Source organism: Cetorhinus maximus, chromosome 13 (genome assembly GCF_964194155.1).
Source record: "Cetorhinus maximus chromosome 13, sCetMax3.hap1.1, whole genome shotgun sequence".
Classification (NCBI taxonomy): domain Eukaryota; kingdom Metazoa; phylum Chordata; class Chondrichthyes; order Lamniformes; family Cetorhinidae; genus Cetorhinus; species Cetorhinus maximus.
In genome coordinates, this window is record NC_135891.1 from 99,499,225 (window position 1) to 99,526,177 (window position 26,953).

General features: G+C 40.7%; 1 protein-coding gene across 8 annotated transcripts in view; it reads right to left on the reverse strand.

Moving 5' to 3' along the window:
* LOC144688879 (transcription factor 4-like) overlaps window positions 1-26,953 on the reverse strand; it is a 124,752-nt gene that overhangs the window by 27,161 nt on the left and 70,638 nt on the right. For all 8 annotated transcript variants that reach the window (XM_078555887.1, XM_078555884.1, XM_078555885.1 and 5 more), the window contains 3 exons: window positions 11,695-11,797; window positions 6,300-6,439; window positions 1,887-2,034 (listed from right to left, as the gene is read on the reverse strand). In XM_078555887.1, coding sequence (XP_078412013.1) covers window positions 1,887-2,034; window positions 6,300-6,439; window positions 11,695-11,797 — 391 coding nt within the window. The remainder of the gene's footprint in view (window positions 1-1,886; window positions 2,035-6,299; window positions 6,440-11,694; window positions 11,798-26,953) is intronic.

Sequence of the window (26,953 nt, forward strand, 5' to 3'; positions counted from 1 at the left end):
ATTTAAAAACCAAGAATTTAAAGAAACGTTTTCAATATCTCAAAGCACATTCTGGGCATGCGTAAAACAGGATCAAAACCTAAGGAAAGGCAAAAGAAAACTCCTGCAGAAGAACCCATTAGCTTCAGACTCAGGGGGGACAACATTTACTAAATAGTGAACGCCACATGAAGATTATTAAGGGGGTGCAGGGAAAGCAACTCCATCCATTGTTATACCCGTGTGCAATTCATTTTAGCAGGTGAAGGTGCGCAAAATGTCAGTAATTTCTAATGAAAATGTATGATTCAACATGACTGTCTTATAAATCTCTCCAAAAGAAACAGCAGTCATTCCATCTAATACTCAACTTATATTGAATGCTGTAGTTCCAGGAGTAATTTTCCCTCAATTGCTACTAACGGCCTGACCAAAAAATTATCATTGCTTCCTAAAGGTTTTCCACACCACGTCTACAAATAAAGTTAAATGATTTTCATGCATTACATTTCTGGATATACAGAAATCATATTCCATTTGAAATGTGCAACAGAAAGTAGGATTTAAAATTTCTCATTCCAGTCAGAATTCAGACATTATTTAGTCAAAAATATGTTAAATGTGGTCCAAAAAATTTCTTTTTGCTGAATTTAGGCAGTCTTCTGAGTTAACTACGCTTAACATTACACTCATCTTGTACCTTAGGTTTAAAGGTAAGTCATTCATGTGCAAGCTCTACAGGGTTTCCTGAGTTACTTCTTACAGAAATACAATCCAAACTGATGATGCCAGAGATCAGCCCGCCAAAACATTAGTTTTTTGCTCTGATGGTGACCAGATATGGTTGCACCGAGTGTCAGTGGAATAATGACAAGGGTTCTTTTTTTTTGATGAGCTGGCTTTGATGGGGAGTCATTCCTGCATATTTCATTCCTCATATGAAAAAATATTTCTTTGAAATGAGATCAGCGATTTCTATGGAGGTAAATCTACCTTTGGTACTTTTATTCTGTAAAATGGAAAATGGCCAAACCAAGCCAGAGGCAAAAAGTAACCTCATGAATTGTAACCTCTTTTTCTGATTATTACAGTGAAATATTTCTTACACTAAATGTTGCGAGTTTGTTGAGCTTGTGCTCCTCACCACATCCAATGACGATAATCAAAACATTTAACAATTTCAACTTAAAAATAAATTAAGCCTGTGTGCACTGCAGAGCAAAAACAAACATTTTTAAACTTGTGCAAAGCACAATTTACACGGGCTCAAATAAATCAAGCTTGGATGCCAAATCTAATGGCCAGGTACAACCGGGGCTGATTATTTTGAACATTTCGTTTTATTGAAATGCATGAAATAATTCAGTTGAAAAAAGGTGAGACACAAAACTGAATTTTGTGCGAGCTTTTTGTTTTTCTGGTGAGCTGTCTGAGAAAGCATCTTTATTCACCGGACTGAATTTAATGCAATTCTATGAATTCTTCAGCCACTACTGAAAAGAAAATAAGTACCGCGTTCAGCAAAAATATTCCATTCTCAAAAACACTACCCACAAGAAATAGTAAGTAGAAACTTGGCAGGACTCTTCAACTTGTTCAGGTGACAACGAAATACAATGATCTAGGTCTTGACAAATCAATGTAATACAAAAGCAGTCATGACATTAACAATGCCACTGCATATATTTGGGTGACAATGGAAGTTTCAATTCTTCAAATGATAAATACATTGATGACAGAAAAAAGTCAACAAAAATCTGTCTCATTCAGGTGGAAAGCGCTGCAGGTATTTGTAAGTTATTGTTAGGACCCTACTTTCTATCAATGCACGGAGGACAATGTACACTTCATAGCCCTAAATAGATCAAAAGATGTGCTGCAATTATGCATTAAAAAGCCATACATACTCATGATGGTTTCTGTCCCACTGATTGGGGGTGTGTGAGATGAAACGCCGTACGCAGCCGAACCTGCGTTATTGGAACAGTGGAAACCAGACATAGAAGGAAGACTTCCGTTAACTTCTGTTGATGGCACACTGTGTATTGGGTAGCTCTGCAAGAGAAAAACGTAATGGTACAAAGCTCATTCACCAATTTTTTTTAAATGCTGAAGGTACGTTGGTTATAGTGCACATGTCTAGAACAAGTCAACCATAAAACCTGGATTTCATCACTGAATTAAAAAAAAACAAAGTAACAAAGGCGTAAGGCATAATCAGCCATAGCACGATGCTCTTAAACCAAGCACAATTAATCTAAGATAAAAGCAAAATACTGCTGATGAAGAGTCATACGGACTCAAAGCGTCAACTGTGTTCCTTTCCGCAGATGCTGTCAGACCTGCTGAGTTTTTCCAGGTATTTTTGTTTTTGTTACAATTAATCTAACCTCCTTATCCCACTGACTAGACCCTCACTTCAATCTCAAACACAATGGGTGAAGGAAAGGCTCATCATGAAACTAATATTGGTTCCAGACTTCCCTTATGTGCTATACTTAGAAATCCAACAAGCAAAGAATGCAACCCAACAGATTAGTATACTTGTATACACAATATATATTCCTACCTTCATGTTTGTAATCTTGGCTCTTCAACAAAAATGAAATTTTTATTCATTACACATTTCCAACATTTCTTGAAATGTTTAGAAGGTAAGAAGGTTGGCTGAATGATATAACAGGTTCACACCATGATTCCTTATACAGGTCATCCTGATGCAATCTCAATCATGACATATTTGACAAATACCAAGCAGAAGGAAGTGCTTCTTTACAGAACGAGACAAGAGTGGGTCCTGGTCCTCCTTGTGAGGTTATTGGCAGTACGTCACCAAGTGGCATTGATGCAAGTCTTTGAAGAGGCCACAAGCAAGTACATGTTACAGCTTCAGAGGGAGAATTTTCTCCCCATTGGGGGGGTTAGGCAGGAGACGGCTTGCGCACAGCCATTTTACATGGGCGGGCCAATTAAGGCCTGCCCAACGTGACGTGCGCCTGGAAACGCTATGTGCTCCCTGGGCTGGTGGGGGGTTGCCTCAGTCGGAGAGTGTGCTCTTTTGCGCATGTGTGTGAAAGAGCGCAGAAATCTCCATGAGGCACAGAGCTGCCTCAGGGAGATTAGTTTAAGTCCAAAAAAATTTAATAAAAGGAAGACATGTCTCCTCATGTGAAACTGTCACATGAGCTGGGACATGTATATTAATTATATTAAATTTTTTTTACAAGACTTTAAAAACCTTCATGAAACATCATCTTGCCCATGGATGAGGTTCCATGATAAACGCGAAGGCTGCCTGGGCTCTTTGCCTCCCCGCCAACCTTAAGGTTGGACGGGCAGCTGAGTTTATTGATTTAATTGATAGTTAACTGGCCTTAATAGGCCTTTGACAGTTTGGCAGGCGTGCAGCCAAGTCGGCTGCATGCCTGCCGAACTGAAAATCTGAATGACGCGTGGTGATGTTGGGACGCACGCCCGATGTCACCGCGCATCATTTTATGCCTCGGCGAGCGGGCCCCGCCCTCACTCGCTGAGCCGAAGATTCTGCCCCAGGAATTGAAGAACAGAAACATACGAGTATTTCCAACCATTATGCCACTAAGCCATATTTCGAAACTATAAACATTAGCTATCTCCGTGGTACTTAGAAATTTTTAATCCTTCAACCATGACAGACGAATGTTTAAATCAGAATGGAAACTGAGTGCTTCATTTATGGATCTTCTTATCTGGCATTCAGCAACTGAACCAACAACTGTGGTTCACATGAAGAAATCCTCACTATTTTGCCATTAATTGCACATTGGACTGCCATCTTAGATTTTAAATACTGCAATTCTCTTAGAAAATGGATTTATAGAGAAACTAACAGAATGTAAATTATAACCTCTTTTTTTCAGGCACTAAACTTCAGCTTTATGAGCAGGAAAGGTCAAGAGCTTTCGCAGGAGGCTGCCTCCACCTTTGGCAATAAGAGAAAGTTGTTTTTGCATCGTCATGGTTGGGAGGGGCAAGGAGTCAGCAGGCAAGGTAATAAAATGTAAAATTTGTCAAAGTCGCACAGCAAAAATCCGAGGAAATTTGTTTCAATAGAATTTCCTTTTTGAATATCACTGGATTTAATTATGACGTATTAGGTTTTTATTCATTCATGGGATGTGGGCGTCGCTGGCTAGGCCAGCATTTATTGCCCACCCCTAAATGCACTCTGAACAAGGGCAATTAAGAGTCAACCACATTGCTGTGGGTCTGGAGTCGCACATAGCCAGGTAAGGATGGTAGATTTCCTTCCCTAAAGGACAGTGGTGAACAACAATCGGCAATGGTTTCATGGTCATCATTAGACTTTCAATTCCAGATTTTTACTGAATTCAAATTCCACCATCTGCCGTGGTGGGATTCGATCCCGGGTCCCCAGAGCATTACCCTGGGTCTCTGGATTACTAGTCCAGCGACAATATCACTATGCCATCACCTACCCAGTTTAGGTGGGCTACATTAAGTGGACATGGTTTATAGTCAGGGCCAATCAAAAACTGAACATGCCCCTTGAGATACATACAAGTTTCAAGTGCATGCAGTCATTAGGGGCTGCTACATCATAATTTCTTCTGCCCCATGGTTATAAATTGAACAGTGAACATTTTTTCTACAAGAGCAATAATGTGGCCACAAGTCTCTTTACATGATTAATGGCCTGAAACATAACTCAAAGCAAACAGCTGATTCAATTAGATGGAAAAGCATAAAATGTGATCATCTGTATTTTTTTCCAAAACACTCCCAGTTTCGGCACTTTGAATGTACATATAGGACCATGATACTCCTGATTATTAGTATCATTGTGCAAAAAAAAGGTTGAAAATTACACGCAATCTTTAAGCTTTTTAGCCTGTAAATACTGAGTCCGCTCTAAAAAAAGCTGCAAGCTCTGTAATGTATGAAGGGCGAGGAAGAACTGTTTCAATATAAATTACTCAAGGAATCATAACCTTGCTGGGTCATTTGGGGGCAATTTCAGGAGCACTTCTTTTTACAAAAGGCAGTGAAAGTCTGGGACTCTTTCTCATCCTATCTTCGCCCTCCTAAAAAATTGAAGTTAGCCCAATTGAAAAATTCAAAACTGAGATTGATAGGTTACAAGTATTGTTAGGCAAGGGGATTAAGGGATATGGAACCAAGGTGGATTAATGAAATTTAGCCACGATCTAACTGAATGGTGGAACTGGTTTGAGGGGCTAACAGGATTCTTCCATAACAGACAGTAGACTACACGAAATAAATTCAGTTGTCTCGACCCAGTTCCTCCCGAATACGACCCATAACATGAAAGTGGTCAAATTCAGCACTAATTAGGAGTGTCACTCAGATATGATGGTTCTTAAGGGAAACACAAGTTCACACAGTGCAGCAGGAACGTTCCTGGGAGGTTGGAGCACATTGTTACGTACAGCTCAAAGACTCTTACTTTCCAACTGGCCAAATTATATTTGACCTCTGAATGTCTGATGTGACTTTTCATGCCCCAAACAGGAAATAGGTTGCACTGTCCAACACATCATGTTGAGTGCAAAATGTACCTTTCACACTTGATCCTTTTATGTGAAGAAAAACTTAAATTTCACTCCTGGCATAAGGATCTGATTATACACACACTTTGCCTGGCATAAAAATTTTCAATTGTTTTTTTCCCCCTACATTACCTGGAGACCTGGCACATAAGCAAAGACATTGGAAAAAATAAAAATCAGATTAACAGCCTCCTCAATCACTGATGCTGATTCAGATCCGTCAACGATTTCAAAAATGCAAGAGTGGCCGAGTACTGTTGCATACTTTGTCTACATCACCTAAGCTGCTCATTTCAGTCTTTCAATGCTGTTCTTCATAAATGCTGTTAAGTTTTCATTAAAAAAAAGTTCTTTAACAGCTATTCTAAAACTGCTTTGGTTTGCTTAGAGCTTACCTTAAAGAATTTTGAATACATTTGTATGAGCTTACTCACCGAAAGTTATCTTTTTTCAGAAGGTATCACTGTGGATACCATAGCCTGCATTCACCATAGCCTGTATTCACATTATCAATCAATTGTTTGACCAGTGCTGAAAATGTAACTACATTCCAATTAACTCTTAAGAATAAAATATCTGTATAAAAATCCAAGCAATAATACTAAGTGCAAAACTTACAATATAACAGGTTTTCCACATGCTAAAATCCTGTACACCCAAGAGGAATGTTTTCATTTTTTCCTTAAAATTGAATAGATAAACAAGCATTTCTGACCTAGGATCATTATTCTGAAGACAAAGTTTACTTACCAGGCGTTCTTGTGGATGAAGGTTGCTGTAGCCACCAGATTGGGACAAATGGGATGAAGAATTTGCCATCAAACCTCCATATCCTGGCTGACCCATTCCACTGGATGAGTTCCAAACATCAGGACCATTATGAATACCATCTAGAACACAACAAAAATCTTAGTTAAACATTGCAGCCCATGAGAATGAAAATTTAATCATTCACACTCTTATCTGTATACACAGCTGACCTTAACACCCAGATAAAACAAAGTAAAAGTAGGTCAATCACTTTTAGGTGAAGCATTTCGGTTCTTTCAGGTTATTCTTTGCATTCCATGGGTAAATCCTACAATCTAATGGGGATCATTGAAATCTGTTCATATTGGTGCAAGAAGGAAACCAGTTTGCAACTGATTATACGCACACTTGACCTTCGTTATAGGAGTTGAATCTAGACCAATCTTTGGTGGGGGAGGAGGAGGAGGATAAAACTTTCCCTCCCTAATGTGGGATGAGTTCAAAATCCTAATCCAGTTCCTAGTGGGTATAAACCTATAGACAAAAATTGTCCTTAATTCAGCAATAATTGCACAATTTCAGTCAGACAGGCCATAGGAAGGCTCAGCATGGCAAAAGGAGAAATACAACTAGTGGAGAGTCCCCTTCCAAGTTTAAGTTAGCAAGATTGCTGAGACTGACTAGAAGGAACTTTTAATTACATCTAATAATCCATACTCATCTAGGAGCACTTGCTGTTAAGCACTAAGTGGCTAGAAAAGGAGTAAAAGAACAAAAATACTGGAAATACTAGGCAGGTCCGGCAGCATCTGTGGAGAGAGAAAAACAGAGTTAATGTTTCAGGTCTGTGACTTTTCATCAGAACTGAGAAAAGTTGGAAACATAATAGGTTTTGAGGAAGTGAAAGGGGGGCATGTGGGAAGGACAACAAAAGGGAAAGTCTGTGATAGGGTGGAGGGCAGGAGAGATTAAATGACAAAAGGTTTTGTGGCAAAAAGTCAAAGGGAGTCTCTGCTATCTTGTTCACTTTCATTGGTTTCTATTTTCCTTCCCTTTACCACTCCATTTGGCTTTGTACCATGAAAACTTTCGTCATTTAATCTCTCATCACCTCCACCCTATCACAGACCTTCCCTTTTATTGTACATCCCACACTCCCCCCTTTCACTTGCTCAAAACCCATTACATTTCTAACTTTTCTCAGTTCTGATGGAAGGTCACAAATCCAAAACATTAACTCTTATTTCTCTCTCCACAGATGATTCCAGACCTGCTGAGTATTTTCCAGCATTTTCTGCTTTTAATTTGGATTTCCATCAAGCGGAGCGTTTTATGTTCCTAGTTAGAAAGGAAAGAGTTTTTATTTCTCTCTTGCACACGAGCACAATATTTAGAAAAAGTCTCAAGAAATTGGCTAACATTTCTTCCCCTATGTTAATTCATGCCCATTCAGCTACATCTCTAATCAGTCTTTTTTTTAAACTAAACAAAAGAGAAAGTGACAAATTAACACAAAAACATCACCTTTTTCTCATCTTAGCAGGTTGTAGACTATTAAAAATCTATTAAGCGGCAGTCATAACAATCTAGTTTTAGCACAGAGCAAAAGACCAAACTGAAAAAACCCTTGTATTCAGCAAAGACGAAAACAGAAAATGCTGGAAAAGCTCAGCAGGTCTGGCAGTATCTGTATAGAGAGAAACAGAGTTAATGTTACGTGCCCCATATGGCTCTTCTTTGGAACACAGAAGGTTTCCAATATGTGCAAGTTCTGAAGAAGAGTCATATTGGAAAAGAAATGTTAACTCGGGTTCTCTCTCCACAGATACTACCAGGTCTGCTGAGTTTATCCAGCATTTTTTTGTCTTTGTCTTTATTTCAGATCTCCAGCATTCGCAGTATTTTGCTTTTATTTCAGCAAAGAAGGTCCAATATAACCAGTGCGTGGAAAACTCTAGCAGGACCAGTGTCTTGTTCATGTACAGCTAAAGAAACATTGGCAGACTAAAACTATAATGAAACCTGTTTTCTCATTTACTCGATAGAGCCAGAGGGATATTGTCTTGTAAACTTATTTAAGTGGAAAGAAATTTGGCTACAACTTGTATGCTAAAGAGGCTGGTCCTTAACCAAGTTCTACAACAGGATTATGGAATGCTGTAAATTGGAGAATCCTTAAACCAGATAGCAGATCTTTTCAAACGCCTGCAATGTATAGCTGGCTTTGTGGATAACACAGTATTTTAAGGTTTACTCAGGAATATTTATGTTCTGCTAAGACATGATAAGCTGATAGCTGACGAGCAAGTTGCATCAGGGGTGCATCCAACCCTGAATGAACCCCTAATTCAGATACTAAAGTCCTTGTATTGAGAGAAGAGAAATTAGTGCAAGCTTTCAGGACATCATGGCATTAAGGGTGGAATTTTCCGTGCCTGTTGGCGCTTGGAGTCATGGCAGACTTGAGCGGACAATATGGCAGGAAGGCCAAAAGTTGTAAAACCAGTTCGTCCTCTCTGCCCATCAATGGCGGGCCACATTTCCCAGTGCCGGAAACTTCACTCTAATACATCATTATAAGCCTCGCCCGCTGGAATCATCCACCCACGCTGGATCATCTGGGCACCTTGGCGTGTTTCACAACTGTACTTCACTCAGAACTTCTAGGTTTGCTTGCCTACATTTCTTGGGGCAAAATTCGCTGTCATCAGCACCAGGCTTCGCAGGCAGCACCACATCACTTTTAGGGGGCTCATGGGCAGGTCTCTATCTACCAGACCAGTGTAAGGCAGGAATGGCTTTTCAACAGCTGCGGGACTAGGTCTTGTTTGGGGAAAAGAGGTGATGGGGGATGAAGAGAGGCTGCAGGGCAAGGGCTGTACTGGGGAAGGGGGATATCCCAGAGTGTGTGTGGGGGTACATGCTGATCTGTGCATGTGGTCTCAAGATGGTCCGAGCTGAGGAGGCAGTCTCCTGAAGAGATGAGGCCAGGTGGAGGTGTGAGGGGGAGAAGGAGAGAGTGTGTGTGTGAGTGGTGATGTCCCTTGAGCTGGCAGTGAGTGAGATGCCAGTGTGTTGGGCTTGAATGTGTGAATTTAGGGCGATGAGATGATTGCCTTACCCTGAGATCATTCATCCTCTTTCTGCATTGGATGGCCAGCCTCTTCTGTGCAGTGTTGGTATTGACCACCACTGCCACCACCTCTCAAGCCAGTTTGGTGAGATTGCTGAACCTCCTGCGGCCAGAGCTGGGGTAGGGGACATCAAGGCATTCCAGTGATGGGTCACTGAACACCTCCGGGCTTTCAGCACCATGTCTTCACTGGAGCAGTCCTAGGCTGCAAGTATTGAGAATTGTGTGCGTGGCTGCAGTTTAGGTATGGTCCCTGGAGTGAGGAAATGATGTTGGTAATGGCATGGCAACAGGTTTCCTGTGGCTGCATAATTAATAAGGTGGGAAACAGATGATACAACGTAAAAAGCTACCATTGTGGCCGGAGGGTAAAATTACCTCTTTGTTGCCCACTACTGCACTTAGTGCAAATCTGGGATGATTCTGCCCTAAGAGTTTCAGTGAGAATGACAAACAGCCTTGAATAAAACAGTTAACCATACCAAATTTCTGAGGGAACTATTACATAAGCAAAATTCTACGGATGCTGGGAATTCTGACGAAAAGGTCACAGGTCTGAAACATTAGCACTATTTCTCTCTCCACAGATGCTGCCAGCCCTGCTGAGTATTTCCAGTGTTCTCCGTTTTTGCTTCTGAGGCAGTTAAGTTCTGTTTAAATTCCGCACATTGGCGGGGGCGGGGAACTGCAGAACGTTGGGGGAAAAAACTGTAGAAAAAACAGCCCCCTGGAAAGTTTAATCTGTTTGAAGTTATGAAGTAGATACCCTAGGAAGATTCGATTTGGAGCTTCCCCAGCTTTACAAGAAATTTGAAATTAAATGCCATGAGGTATACAGGTTTCTCCTGGCTCACTGGTGTGAGGCTACTCAAACCAGGCAACTGCCTTAAGTGCATCTGAAACCTCTGCAGATACATTTGGGTTACTATGACTACAGGTATGTAGCAAAAGCTCTGGGCTCAAAATTGCATGGATATAAGATTAATTTAGAACCTCAATTTTTCTAACAGATCTCTCTAATAATAACATTGAACCCATGGACATCACCCGCTATTTTAAAGACAAAAACTGGAAACTATACATCTTCAAACTAAAGACAGTGAAACATACGATGCCACTATGTTGCATTCAGCTACTATTTTCACCCAGATCCTAGCTGATCCAGACTCATTATTCTGGTACACACCTTAAAAGCTGCTTCATAAATTCCATCTGTGATTACCAGTAATCTAGTATTGAATCATTCACCTAAGACAAATAATCAATCGCATCCCTAGTCTGTTCCAGCTGGCTTGCTCGCATTGCTGTGTTATGCACAGCAGTGGTTTGCCACTCTGAGCCTGCGTGCACTGGCGCAAATGAAGTGGGATGCACTTTGGAAGACTTCTCTGCACAAGAGGCAGGAGAAGAATCAACTGAGTGGCACAGCATCAAGTCTCAGCATCAGCCAGAGACTGATGCTTCAGCCATCAGTTATTTAAATTATTAGACCAACTCCAAGTTCCAGAATTGGCATGATTGGCGGAAAGCGAATAAAAGCACCAACTATAACTGTCATAATTCCTTTGTACCCTCAGGCAGAATGCAGAAAGGCCTTGAGGTGCTTAACCATCACATTTACAAACCATTCTTAATTCCCTAACCAAAATTGTTGGCCAAGATACAAGCCCCTACATAGGGGCAAATAAAACCAAAGGAAATTGCGCAGGGGCCACACAAGGGGAAGCATTGGTTTGGGAAGTTGCACTCTGCGAAGTTCAAGCATCTTCAAATATTCTTGATCTATCATGGTCTTGACCAATACTTGTAGAATGTAGAGAAGAAAGGAAGAACCCATCCTTAAATTTAATTCCTTACTGGATTCCCATAGTATTTTACATTGGACTTCTATGGGTAAATTCAATTTTACCAGCCTATAAATGCAGTTTTCTTTTTGGTGTTATTATTGAGTTTCCTTTCTATTGTTACAAATTTTAATACTTTAAAAAAAGTGAATTGGCTTGTTTGGGTAATATTCAAGATATGTTTTTAAGCAATGAAAATGTACAGAATTAAAACTGCACAAGTTAACAAGCAGTCATTTTCTCAAAGCTCATTTCCCCTAAAAACACAGCAGACTACTCAAAAGCTGTGTTATGCATTTATAATATTGGTCATATTTTCACAATCAGTTGTGAATCATAAGTTGTGACTTAATGAAAAAACACAAAGCATTCGTCAGTTCAATGCTGATCAATTTAGTTTCTGTAATTAGCCCTTTACCTTGAATATAGAAAGAGCCTGGAAATACAGAGCTTGAAGGTTTGGATGAAGAATAGCCAGCTGAATCTCTGCTATATTCTTCACTTGATGTTGAAGCGTATACCTGTATTGGAGGACAAAATAAGCTTGTTATGTCGATATTTATATTAAAAACTGGGTCATGGTCTTTAACTCAATTTGTACAGTATTTAATTCTAAGCGTTTTGTAATAAATTGTATTTACATGACCATAATCATAAAAGTTCAGAACACGTAAAGAGGTCCCCTCAACAACATAAAATGGGCATTTTATATCCCTCACCCTCATCTCTAACCTCCACTAGCACAAAATGTCCAATAGGTTCAAGCATACCTACAAACATCTCTACAGCTGCAGGGATAGTACTGCCTTAAAGAGTTTGTCATGCTAACAATATTTTTCCTGAATATATTCATCATTGAGCAGAACATATTTTTTGTTTGCCAACTGATAGACCGTAGACAAGTTGTGGCGCAGAAAGAGGCCATTCAGCCCATCGTGTCTGCGCAGGCCAAAAAAAAAAACTAGCTGCTCATTTTTAATCCCACTTTCCAGCATCTGGTCTGTAGCCTTGCAGGTTACAGCACTTCAGGTATCTTTTAAATGAGTTGAGCATATCAGCTTCAACCACCAATTTAGGCAGCGAATTCCAGATGTCCACCACTCTCTGGGTGAAAAGGTTTTTCCTCATGTCCCCTCTAACCTTCTGCCAATCACCTTAAATTTATGCCCTCGTAATTGACCCAACTGAGGAAACAGGTCTTTCCTGTCTACCCTATCTAGACCTCTCATAATTTTGTACACCTCAATTAGGTCACTCTCAGCCTCCTCTGTTCTAAGGAAAGCAACCTTGGTCTATTGAATCTTTCCTCATAGCTGCGATTTTCCAGCCTTGGCAACATTGTTGTAAACCTCCTCTGTACTCTCTCCAGAGCAACTGTGTCCTTCCTGTAATGTGACCACCAGAACTGTACACAAAATTCCAGCTGTGGCCTACCAGTGTTTTATACAGTGCCATCATTACATCCCTGCTTTTGTATTCAATATCTCATCCAATAAAGGAAAGCATTCTACATGCTTTCTTTATCACTTTACCCATCTGGCCTGCCACCTTCGGGGACCTGTGGACATGCACTCCAAGGTCTCACTTCCTCAACCCCTCTCAATATCCTCCCCAAAACAAAAACAGAATTACCTAGAAAGACTCAGCAGGTCTGGCAGCATCGGCGGAGAAGAATAAAGTTGACGTTTCAAGTCCTCATGACCCTTCAACAGAACTGAGTAAAATTAGGAGAGGGGTTCTTTTGTTGTTTCTTTGTTCTTTTGTCTGTGACATCTTTTGATTATCTGCTCCTATCACTGCTTGCTTGTCCCTACAACCACCCCCCCCCTCCCCCCACCTTATATTTCACCCCTCTCCTAATTTTACTCAGTTCTGTTGAAGGGTCATGAGGACTCGAAACGTCAACTTTATTCTTCTCCACCGATGCTGCCAGACCTGCTGAGTTTTTCCAGGTAATTCTCTTTTTGTTTTCAATATCCTCCCGTTTATTGAGTATTCCCTTGCTTTGTTTGCCCTCCCCAAATGCATTACTTCACACTTTTCCGGATTGAATTTCACTTGCCACATTTCTGCCCACTCAGCCAAACCACTGGTATCCTCTTCACTATCAACTACATGGCCAATTTTTGTGTCATCTGCAAATTTCCCAATCATGCCTCCCACATTTTAAGTCCAAGTCATTAATATATACAACAAATAGCAAGGGCCCCAACACTGAGCTCTGGTAACATAACAGACAGAGCTAAATATATCAAATTCAGTTTTCTTTGCACGGGATTCCAGAATTTTCTAACTTTTGTTCTGGGGTATTTGCATTCCTTGTCTGTATTCATTTATAATTCTGCCCAATTGTTCATGGTGCTGGAATAAATCAAATCCTATTTCTAATACAGGGCATGACAGGATTTTTTTTGTGGTGTCTGAAATCAAAATTCAGTTATTCCCTGTGTAAAGCTCAAATCAGTGATCTTGAGTTACTGATTAGCCGATGCTGTTTGTGGGATCTTGCTGTGTACCAATTAGTTTTCACTCTTTGCCTACTTCAGAATCCGCAAAACAGTTAAGCAATATGTCCAAGGGCAACGGTTGGAGGTGGGTTTGGTGCAAACCGGAAGTGGATTGCGGCATATGTGCAGAGCAAAGTGGACTTCCTGTGTGGCTTTGGAGGGGAGTGCGCACAGAGGATCACCTAGAGCAGATGAATGATCGCCAGGTGGACCCAAGGCTGGAGGTGAACTCAACCTTGTTCGAGAGAGAGTTTTTCAAAGAAAGAATTTCAGTACTACATGCTTAAGAGCCACAAAGTGTGTTCATCCCAGTATTATAATTTAGATGGAAGGAAGGTCCCATGTTTATTACCCATTTGGCTGAAAACATTCGAGAACTCAGTCTTACACTCCCATCTCAATGAATTCCTGCACTGCACTGCAGGAATTCACCAAGGATCCTTAGACAGCACCTTCCAAACCCATGAGCACTACCATTCAAACTAGGCATGACAATGAGCTCTTCTTCAGTCACCTTCATGTCCACCTCTTTGCTAAAGAGCCCTTCCCACACACAGCTGACCCTTTCTCTGATCTTCAGAATTCTTGCTTCATCTGGATTTGTCCCTTTGGGTTCTTACCCTTCCTAAATCTTTTTATTGGGAGTTGGTGTGCCATCCGTTAGTTCAATTGTTCTACATCCATTCACTCTAACTGACCTTCCTCTGAACTTGCAGGACTCCATTCTCTCAAGTCCAACCCTAGTCTAACCCAAACATGATTAGGTGGTGGTGCTGCTGCTTGGTTAACTGGCCTTTACTTTGCAGAGGCTGAATGCAAACTCTCCAACACCACCTCCTATTTCCCCCTGGACCATGACCCCATCAACAAACATCAAGCCATCAATTCCAAGACTGTCACTTCATCTATAAGACCATAAGACATAGGAGCAGAAATTAGGCCATTCGGCCCATCGAGTCTGCTCCGCCATTCAATCATGGCTGATAAGTTTCTCAACCCCATTCTCCCGCCTTCTCCCCGTAACCTTTGATCCCCATACCAATCAAGAACCTATCTATCTCGGTCTTAAATACACTCAATGACCTGGCCTCCACAGCCTTCTGTGGCAATGAATTACATAGATTCACCACTCTCTGGCTAAAGAAGTTTCTCCTCATCTCTGTTCTAAAAGTTCTTCCCTTTACTCTGAGGCTGTGCCCTCAGGTCCTAGTCTCTCCTACTAATGGAAACATCTTCCCTACGTCCACTCTATCCAGGCTTTTCAGTATTCCGTAAGTTTCAATCATCCTTCTAAACTCCATGGAGTATAGCCCAGAGCCCTCAAATGTTCCTCATCTGTTAAGCCGTTCATTGCTGGGATCGTTCTCGTGAACCTCCTCTGGACCCTTTCCAGGGCCAGCACATCCTTCCTGAGATATGGGGCCCAAAATTGCTCACAATATTCTAAATGTGGTCTGACCAGAACCTTATAAAGCCTCAGCAGCACATCCCTGCTTTTATATTCTAGTCCTCTTGAAATAAATGCCAACATTACATTTGCCTTCCTAACTACCAACTCAACCTACAAGTTAACCTTAAGAGAATCCTGGACTAGGACTCCCAAGCCCCTTTGCACTCCAGATTTCTGAATTCTCTCCCCATTTCGAAAATAGTCTATGCCTCTATTCTTCCTACCAAAGTGCATGACCTCACACCTCCCCACGTTGTATTCCATCTGCCACTTCTTTGCCCATTCTCCTAACCTGTCCAAATCCTTCTGCAGCTTCCCCGCCTCCTCAATACTACCTGTCCCTCCACCTATCTTTGTGTCATCTGCAAACTTAGCCGGGATGCCCTCAGTTCCTTCATCTAGATCATTAATGTATAAAGTGAAAAGTTGTGGTCCCAACACTGACCCCTGCAGAACTCCACTAGTCACTGACCGCCATCCTGAGAAGGACCCCCTTATCACCACTCTCTGCCTCATCTCTTAAAATCTTCCTTCCGCAGCCTCCAACTTCCAGTACCCAATCCTACATATTTCATTTTCACTTCATTTCCAAGTTCCACAAACAGAACTACCCAGGTACACCCATCTTTTACGCCTGTTCTTGCCCCAAAGAACTGATTTCTTCCTATCTCGACTATTTTTCCCTCATTCAATTTCTTCCCACCTACATCCGGGACTCACCAACGGTCTCCATCACTTTGCTTCTCGTTTGCTGGCGCTAACAGTCTCTCAATGGCAATACCATCACTCAATCCCCCACTATCAACATCCTGGAGGTTACCATTGACTGGAAACTGAATTGGACTAGCCATATAAATACTGTGGCTACAAGAGCAGGTCAGAGGCTAGGAATCCTGTAACAAGTAACTCACCTCCTGACTCCCCAAAGCCTGTCCACCATCTACAAGGCACAAGTCAGAAGTGTGTTGAAACACTCCCCACTTGCCTGTATGAGCGCAGCTCCCACTACACTCAAGAAGCTGGATACTGTTCAGGACAAAGCAGCCCACTTGATTGGCACCATATCCACAAACGCTCCCTCTACCACTGACGCACAGTAGCAGCAGTTTGTACCATCTACAAGATGCACTACAGGAATTCACCAAGGATCCTTAGACTGCACCTTCCAAGCCCACGACCACTACCATCTAGAAGGACAAAGGCAGTGGACAGACGGGAACGCCACCACCTGCAAATTCCCCTCCAATCCACACCCCACCCTGACTTGGAAATATATCGCCGTTCCTTCACTGCCGCTCGGTCAAAATCCTGGAATTCCCTCCCTAACAGCACTGCGGGTGTACCTACACCACACGGACTGCAGCAGTTCAAGAAAGCAGCTCACCACCACCTTCTCAAGGGCAATTAGGGATGGGCAATAAATGCTGGCCCAGCCAGCGAAGCCCACATCCTGTGAACAAATAAAAAAAAATAGACTATGGGGACCTGTATGGATCCCAGCTATATCTGCTATTTCATGGGACAAGAGGACATTCTTTGTTCTAATCGTCCTCTGGTCTGCTCCCTAACCACTTTTGCTGGTATGCAGATGACTGTTTACACCTCCCCTGGATGCAGTAAAGGGCAAGTAAACAGGCAGAAGACTGCAGGGCACAGACAAGCGGCAGATGGCAGGTGTAGCTGATTGTTTAAGAAAGAAATTTGCTAAAAAAAAACGAAGAGCAGTATACCCTAGATAAAAGATTTTAAAAAATGAATAGGAACAGAGAGATCTCAGTGAGCAGGAATATTGATTTTAAAAATGGAGTTCAGGAAGAATAGGCAAATTGTATTCTAGACTTCATATATGGGACTTCGAATGCAAAAGCAAGATAACAATGTTTAATTGTACAAAACTATTGATTAGATCATAGTTGGAATACCGCATGCATTTCCAGATATAGGATGCAAATTAAAGGTAAATTTTCAGCCACATTCACTGAAATAATACGGAAATTAAGAATTTATCTTATGAAGAACAGCCTAAAAAATTGGGGTCTTTGCAATGATCTGAAGAGGCAAAGGGAGGAGTGATAGTTTTAAAATCTGCCAAGTATTTTTTTTATATAGTGGGTAGAGACTGATGGATTACCATCAATGAACTAGTAAGAAGGGGCACAGACCCCAGATTGGAAGAATGAAATTGGAAAATCGGATTTTCTAATGACCTTCTGTGGGGGAAGGAATAATGTCTTTCCACGATATGGCAATTGAGGCAAGCAGCATCAAATAAAGGGAAATGGGTAAACATTTGTAAATTAGGAAAGGATACAGAAAATGGCAGGCGAATAACATCCTTCTATAATCCTTCTCCATTATTAAATTAGAACCAACACAGGCATGATGGGCCAAATGGCCTCCTTTTATACTGTAATTCCTATGGTTTGTTTAATGGATGCTATAAAAATTAGTTTTAAAAAGTTATGCTTCGCAACACAAAAAGGTAAAATATCAAGGAGGAGGATACTGAGAATAGCACCTTTATAGATGGGCATTTTAAGTGAGTTTCTTTGAATTAAATTACATATTTTACAATTATTAGAAAATGTGCAACAATTACATTACAAAAGGCAAAGGCCAAAGATTATTGCCATTAGCTTGTTATCTCAAGACCAGACAAGTATTTATGTAGTATCCTTAATGTAATAACCCACCCAAAAGCACTTCACAGGAGCAACAAATTTAGAATTGCATTTTTTTTATTTATCCATTCGTGAGGCAATGGCGTTGCTGACTAGGCCAGCATTTATTGTGCATCCCTAATTGCCCTCGAGAAGGTGGTGGCGAGCCATTAAACCGCTGCAGTCCATGTCTTGTAGGAACACCCACAGATCACCTTGCATTTTTTTATTCATTCATGGGATGTGGGTGTCACTGGTTAGGCCAGCATTTATTGCCCATCCCTGACTGTCCTTGAGAAGGTGGTGGTGAGCTGCCTTCTTGAACTATTGCAGTCCTTCTAGTGTAGATACACCCACAGTGCTGTTAGGGAGGGAGTTCCAAGATTTTGACCCAGCGACAGTAAAGGAACAGTGATATATTTCCAAGTCAGGATAGTGAGTGACTTGGAGGGGAGCTTCCAGGTGGTGATGTTCCCATGTATCTGCTGCCCATGTCCTTCCAGATGGTAGTGGTCATGGGTTTGGAAGATGCTGTCTAAGAAGGTTTGGTGAATTCCTGCAGTGTATCTTGTAGACGGCACACACTGCTGCTACTGTGTGTCAGTGGTGGGGGGAGTGAACGTTTGTAGATGGGGGTGCCAATTAAACAGGCTGCTTTGTCCTGGATGGTGTCAAGCTTCTTGAGTGTTGTGGGAGCTGCACTCATCCAGGCAAGTGGCTAGTATCCATCACACTCCTTCTTGTGCCTTGTAGACGTTGGACAGGTTTTGGGGAGTCAGGTGGTGAGTTACTTGGCACAGAATTCCTAACCTCTGACCTGCTCTTGTAGTCACAATATTTATGTGGCTAGTCCAGTTCAGTTTCTGGTCAATGGCAACTCTCAGGGTGTTGACAGTTGGTAGTGCCAAATAAGCAGACCTTAGGTCAGATGACCAAACGCTTGGACAAAGAGCCAGGTTTTAAGATATGTCATAAGTAGAGAGGCAGAGAGATGAAGGAAGGAAATTCCAGATCTTTGGGCCTTGACAACTGGAGGCATAGCCAATGGTGACGCAATTAAATCAGAAATGCTCAAGAGGCCAGAATTAGAGGAGTACAGATAGCGGAGGATTGTGGGGGTGGAGCTTACAAAGATAGGAACTGGTGAGGTCATGGACAGATTTAAAAACAAGGATGAGAATTTTAAAGTTGTGGCTCTGATTAACTGGAAGCCAATATAGGTCAGTGAGAAAAAGAGCATTGGGTGAACTGGACATGGTACAATTTAGGATATGGGCAGAAGTTTGGATGAGGTCAAGTTTCCAGTGGGCAAAACGTGGGAGGCTGGCCAGGAGTGCGTTGGAATAGTTAATTCTAGAGATAACAAAGGGATGAAGTCAGGCTATGTTAAGGAGGCGAAAATAGGCTGTCTCAGCTTTGGTACAGATGTGCGGTCAGAGGCTTGTTTTGGGGCTAAATATAACACCAAGGTTATGAACAGTGTGGTTTGACCTCACCTAGTTGTCAGACGGAGGAATGGAATCAATGTCTACAGGACAAAATTGTGATGGGGACTGAAGTCAAATAACTTTATCTCCCCGATACTTAATTGGAGGAAATTTCTGCTTATCTCGTACTGGATGTTGGACAAAGATTCAGACAGTGAAGGGGTTGAGGGAGGTGGTGCTGAGGTACGTGTGGGTGTTATCAGTATTTATATGAAAACTGATGCTGTGTCTTCCGATGACATTGCGAGGGGCAGTTTGTACGTGAGAAATAGGAGGGGGGTGAGGAGGACACCAGAGCAAAAGGGAAGAGGAGCCACTGCAGCTGATTCCCCAGCTACAATTAGATAGAAAAGACTCAGACTAAAATTTGGCTTGTTTCCACTGGAGTTTAGAAGAGTAGGAGGTGATTTGATCGAAACCGTTAAAGATCCTGATGAGTCTTGCCAGAGTGGATATGGAGAGGATGTTTCCTCTGGTGGGAGAATCTAGAACTAGGGGTCACAGTTTAAAAGTAAGGGGTTGCTTATTTAAGGCAGAGATGGGAATTTTTTTTTTTAAGGGTTGAGAGTCTTTGGAACTCTCTCATAAAGGGCAGTGGAAGCAGGGTCTTTGAATATTTTTGTGGCAGAGCTTAGATAGATTCATGATTAACAAGGGGGTGAAAGGTTATCGGGGGTAGGCAGGAGGTTACAATCAGATCAGCCATGATCTCATTAAATGGCGCAGCATGCTTAAAGGGCCAAGTGGCCTACTCCTGTTCCTAGTTCACAAGTTTGTATGTTAAAAGTAGTTTGACTCTACCAGGTTTAACCTAACAATGCTCGATGGCAACAGTGGGTTTCTCAAAATATAAAGTATTCCATTCACAAGCACCAAAGTTCATAGCTTGATGAACACAATATTTTTAGAAAGTACTAATCTGCTATCATTCATAAATTGCTTCAGTGTTGCAGGCAACAATACATAACTAGAAGTCGGATAGAAAAAGGCTTTGCATTACAATACACCTTTTCTAAATCTAAGTTTTTCCAGTTACAGCTGGGTAAGATGGAACAGGTTACTGAGTTGAACATGAATCTAGCAAAACTGACTTTTTTTATAATCTGATTAAATAGCAAGCATCAGGAAGGGAATTGAATGATGCACATCTAATAACTATGCCATCTGTCCATTTCTGGCATCTTCCCAGCTTTAAACACAGCTGGGCAGGAGGCATGCCTGCATCAGATTCTAAATAAACCCGATGAGGCCAGGAATTCATCATCATCTTGCAACTCAACAGCAAAAATCTATAAAAGGCTTCAATTAAAGGTGCGCAATTATTTTTTTTCTACAAATTCTAGCCTTTGCTTTGCAACAGAGGCAACAAACCAGAGACTTAGGCCGGGGCTTTCTGGCCCCGCTGCCGGGTCTGTGGCAGGACGGCAAAAAGTCCACCGACTTGCGGCGGGATCGGAAGATCCTGGTGGTGGCGGGGCTGAAAAACCCCGGCCTTAAATCACAGCTAGAATATTAAAAACCAAGTTTAGAAAATGGTAGAAAAATTCCATGCACACTGCTGAGAAACTCATGACGAGACCACAAATGGATTTCTACTGATTCTCTCTGGCCCAACAAGCATGCTTATCTTGTAAAAGTTTCTTTCCAAATTCCATAAAATTAAACCCACCCCAATCGAGCACAACAAAAGAAAAAGGTTCTGAACAACAGAAAAGATTTGTAAATTAAGAATTAAAGAGACTTTCTATGGCAGGAGCAAAAAACCATTTACACCTTCAAGTCTTCAGCATAAAGTCGTATTTTGATCATTTTTAGCTTCATTCAATAGATTAAGCTTCTTACAAAAATAGGGCAAGGTTTCTCACATGGTTGTTGGTCACATATCTGAACAGGTATTAGGGCCAATGTGGACATTTTCAATTATCCAAATGTACATGGGTTTAAAACAGCAGAGAAATTTGATTGCATTACCCATTTATGTAATATTGGCTGAAAAATATGCAGCACAAATAATCTATGAACAATGTTGTTGAAAAAGCGATGCACAAGTTTAAAAGGAGATTTAGGGTCAACTTGATATTTAACTAAGGTACAGAAGATAGTAAGCGCTACCCAAGGAGGAGGATCTGGTACAGTACTTTTAAGCTGCAGGAGTGGGGCAAAGGGATAAAGAGCTCAAATGATTATTTTTTAATTCATTCATGGGATACGGGTGTGGGTGGAAAGGCCCGACTTCATTGCCCATACCTAACTACCATTGAGAAAGTGATGTCGAATCACCTTTCTGAACCGCTGCAGGCCGAATGTTGAAAGTACTCCCTCAGTGCTGTTCGGGAGAGTTCCAGAATTTTGACCCAGCAATGATAAAAGGACATGATATATATATTCCCATGTCACTGCTGCCCTTGCCCTTCTTAACGTTAGTGTTAGAGGTTGCAGGTTTAGGGGGTGCTGTCAAAAGGAACCTCGGAGAGCTGAAGTGCACCTTGCAGATAGTACACACCATTGTCACTGTGTGCTAGTGGTGCAGGAAGTGAATGTTTCAGGCATTGATAGATTCAAATTTAACTATTGAAAATGCACATTGCAAAATGCTACTCTCTTACTGAAGTGCCAGATATCTGTTCTGCAGCAAGCTGCAAAAAAAAAAACCCAATCTAACACGAGAACAGAAAAAGCTAAACATGTGCCTGGAGCTACAAAGATAGATAAACCAATTCCGAATGAAAAATGGCGGCTTGGCTGATTTTTAGTTTAGAGGCTGAATAGTAACTCAGAAATCTACTTGTGTACAAAACTGATACTTGTGGAGCTGAGCACCCAATTTCATACCAGATTTTAATTATAGGTTTTTAAACTGGAGTCAGTGAGGTCATCACATTTATGTTTATACTATTTGAATTCTGCATTCTATATATTTTTTGTGTCTCCTGCTGTATTAATATACCAAAAACCTTGTATCTGCATTGACTTCTTGCTCCAGCTGATGTTTTTGTCATGCTTGCATCAACGTTTTCCATTATATACAAATGTTTATATCCCTATTTCAAATACTGTAGAAACTGCCAATTATAAACTTGTTACGCTGTAATGATGCCAGTGCTGGGGTTATGATGCCTCAATTTTGCATCCGCAGCTCCTCAGTTTGTACTGCACGAAAAGACTAATGTTCCATCCAACCCTACTTCTCGGTTTTCAAAACTGCAGGGATTTTCACCATTTAACTATAACAAATAAGATCAAAAGTATTATTTAATACAGACCATGTCTGCCTGCTCTAGCTCAGCTATTCCCCATTCTCCAACTCACCTGATGAGTACGGCTGGCTTTGACTAGCCTTATCAGTGCCATGGGAAAAACTATGTATAAAAATGCTTTCTACTATGACAGCACTGCTTTTCAGAGGTCTGTGAAAATGAGTCAATATTTGCAGGGGGAACTCAAGCAGAAAAGTTTGAAAGTGACACTTGGCTAAGTAATGTGAGCAAGGCTGTAGATTCCTAATAAACAAGACAAACAACTTCATACTGATGTAAACTTTCAGCACGTTTCATGGATTTCCAACCGCACTCAACTACACTCGAGGATGATATTTCAAGCTAAATAGATCAGAAATGTGACACTACTTTTAACACACAAAGCTAGAGTGGTGATAAATGCTCTATGTATGTGAAGCACCAGTGTGCTTCAGCTTTGCATGTCATGTTAATGTCCTCACCAGGGACTGATAATGAAAGATAATCTTGCTTCTATCCTACTCGACTGTGTCGCTAGAGAACTGCATTAAACAATACTTGAACTGTAACTGCACGTCAGTCCACCTTAATTGTCATTTCATCCAGTTATAATGTAAACATGCAGTTGGGTTCTTACAGGGGACTCGTAGGGAAAAATAGAAACATGGTCCCCAAGGGCATCAGTGTCGCCACTCGGCTGCTGTAAACAAAGCCCATGCTGAATGCTGGATCATCTGAAATGGAACTTCTAGTGCTAAGTAGTTCAGTTTAGCTGAATAACAATACAATTTACAGATGGGCTTTTATACCATGATTTGAATGCAGAATTACAAAATGCAAACTCTTCTGAGTGGAAACCAATTTATCTCAATCACATAAAGAAAGTAATTTTGTGCCTTTTTTTTTCCAGGTTAAGCACACTGCATTAAAGCTTAGGTGTGAATCTCAAGAGCAGCCCCTGTTTATATATTCTTTCCTGTTTAAGAACATTAAACACAACTAGAAAGTTTAAAAGAATCCCACAACAATAATTCTGTTCTCAGACTTTTACTGAGTAATGTATGCACAATAACAGAGTATTTAGGAAGCAAGCTGAAATGATATTAATCTGAAATCTCAAATCCTAAACCTCTGCATAACTGCTTGTAAGACCTCTAGGTTGGTATAGTCTATCCCTTTGAGGAGAATAAAGACAAAAAACAAGATTAGAAATATATTGAAGACTTGCACATAGACTCTTGGTAATTAAGACAGACTTCATGGTATAAAAGCACCCTCTTGTGGCCATTTGTATATGTATGTATATGAAACAAAATCAGAATAAACCTGTTCAATTGGATACTTGAATTCTTGCACCAGTCTCTTTTTGCCCTGTAGAGGTATCACAACTTGTCATATGCTGGGGGGGGGAATTAAAATCAATGCTGCACTGACTAAATATACAGTGTACATTACTGTATGTTATTTTATTTGGGTCTAACAAGCAACGGGCCACAATACTTTTCTTTACAATGTTTAAACAGGACTAATAAATTCCTTAAACACAATATCAGTAGCATGTGTTTTAGAAACATTCCCTAGTGGTACAGAATGTCTAAACAAAACAGGTGCGAAATATGAAATACAGAATATGCCTAACTCTTTGCATGCATCACACCTTCTTTGGGCACCGTGGTGAAGGAGAGATAGCCGCGATTGGATCCAGGGGACCAGCTCAATTGCACTTTAAGCACAAACTGTGATGCTTTTCTTCTCTCCCCAACCCAAGCTACAGCTTACTGATAAAGCTACTGCATTCATGCAATGGGATACCACAAAGTGACCCTTCAAATTAAACTCTGCAAGGTTTAATTTATCCAGATATAACCAATATCGAGGAAATGGTCCTTAAATACAATAAACTGAAAGCCTGCAAGTATTCTTGAAAATGGTATTGACTATTTCATTTTTCAGAGGATCAACACCTTGGGGTGGAAAGTAATGAGCCTGAAGAAAACTGTTAAATGGGACAAGGCAAATTGAAAGATAAACGCTGGCTGCCAACATCATCATCTTAGTACACAACATGCTCCATTATCCAGCTACGAGCACAAATTTACTATTATTCATTCGAATTGCAATAGTAGACAACTGGTTCAGAAAAATTGCTAGTTGTCCTTTACTTTCTCAGCACAGGCTGTGATAGACTTGTTTTCATGCAGGTGTTCCATTGGTATTTCTGAGTGCAGAAAGCAGAAACCAAAAAAAAAGCAGCATACATTTCTTAAATAAAACCAGAGAGTACAAGATTAACATTTAGATACTCCATAAATACTTTCAACCAGTAGAAAGCACCACAAATCTGATGACAAAAGGCGACCACTTCAAAGTTGCTACGCCAGATGGAAAATTGTGACTACTTTCAACATTATAGATTAAATTAAAACTATAATAGGTCAAACATTGTCAATGCATCTTGTTTCAAGTGTTTTTCATTGCAGATACATGTTCATTTGTTATCTGAATGCAAAGCTAGTTATTCTAATTTTTAAACTTTCCAGCAAATAAGATGAATGCCAATATATTTTGGGATGGTCTTCTATTACCTCTGATATTCCTAGAAGAGGATGGAAGAAAAAACTAACCCTCTGACAGACAATTCATCTTTCAGTTTTAGTCTCTTTTCGTTCTTCTTTTGATACAGTGCTCAGTACTTCTTGAAACTTTCCTTCTTTTTCTTCTAAACACTAATTATGCATGCATTCATACATCATCCCTCAGTTATTCCTTCTTCCAACAAGACTTAGTCTTTGAAATCAAATTTGGTTGCCCCTAATCATTATTTCCAGCTTTATTTCATCTTCTGATATTTATTTACCCTACATCATCTTGTTCCTCTCTACAGCTAAACAGCATTGAAATCATAATTCATTCTTTCCCCATACCACATAACTGAGGCACTCTATATCTCCCTCAAATTTTCCTCTTTCCTTCAATCTTTAGCCTTTTGAGTAGTTACCTAATCACTACTTTGTTTTTCACTCTTTTTTAAAACTATGAGTGTCCCGCAGTAGAGGCCTTGATTCTTTATTATGGCTTCTCATTTAAAACAAATGTAGTCTTTGCAAGTAAGCAAAGACTTGCAATTATATAGCGACTTTCACCACCACTATACAACCATGGAAATACTTCTGAAGTGTAGACACTGCTGTAGTGTAGGAATTGGGGCAGCCAATGTGTGTACAAAAAGCTCCCACAATGCGATAATGACCAGATTGTGATACTGATCGATAGATAAATATTGGCCAGGACACCAGGGGTAACTCCCCTGCTCTACTTAAAAATAGGGCCACAGGATCTTTATGTCAACTTGAGCACACAGAAGGGGCCTTGGTTTAATGTCTCAACCAAACGATGGCACCTCCAACAATGCAGCACTCTGTCAGTACTACACTAGAAGTGTCAGCTTTGATTTTTGTGCTGAGGCCTTGGAGTGGAACTTGAAACAAGAACCTTCCGAGTCAGGCAATAATGTTAACACTGAGCCAGAGCTGATACAGAAAGTAGAAGAACGTCAACTATTGAATTTTTGTAAATCCTAACACATTTGAATTCTATTTTTCAAAAACTCAGTTTGCAATAAAATCATCGATCATAGGATGGTACAGCATAGAGGGAGTCCATTCATCTCATAAGGTTGTGCTGGATCTTCAAAAAAGTGTTACTCAATGAGTCCCACTCCTCCATCTTTTCCTTCGAGCCCTGCAAAAATGTTCCCCTTTTTAAGTATTTCTCCGACTCCCTTCTGAAAATAATTACTGAACCACCCTTTTACCCAGTACAATCTAGATCATAATGTACTGCATTTTAAAAAAATTCTCATCTTGTGTCTGTTTTTTGTTGCCAATTATCTGAAAATGAACTGCCATGGTGGGATCTGAACTCTCATCCTCCGAATTATTAGTTCCAAGACTCTGTATAACCATTTCACATGCCTCTGTTGATTTATTAATTTAAAATGTCTATCATTATGACGTTTGGAGATGCTCTTATCCCCCAATTTCCATCATCCAACATGGCGGACTCTTCCATTATGACAATTGTCAAAATTTTAATGTACCTGATTCTGCAATTCATTTTGAAATACAGTTTTTGTCTCATTTAGGGTAAACAATGTTGCTTATAACTCTACACAAAAGTAAAATGGGAGGTGGTCTAGAAACTGTAATTGTTGAACCCAGCATATTGAATTCCCAGTTTCAACACACCCAAGGGCAGTTAAACAACAGCATACATTAAAAAAAAGTCTCCTGGGATACATACAAATCATAATCCATTGTTGAGTCTCCGCCCCCTGA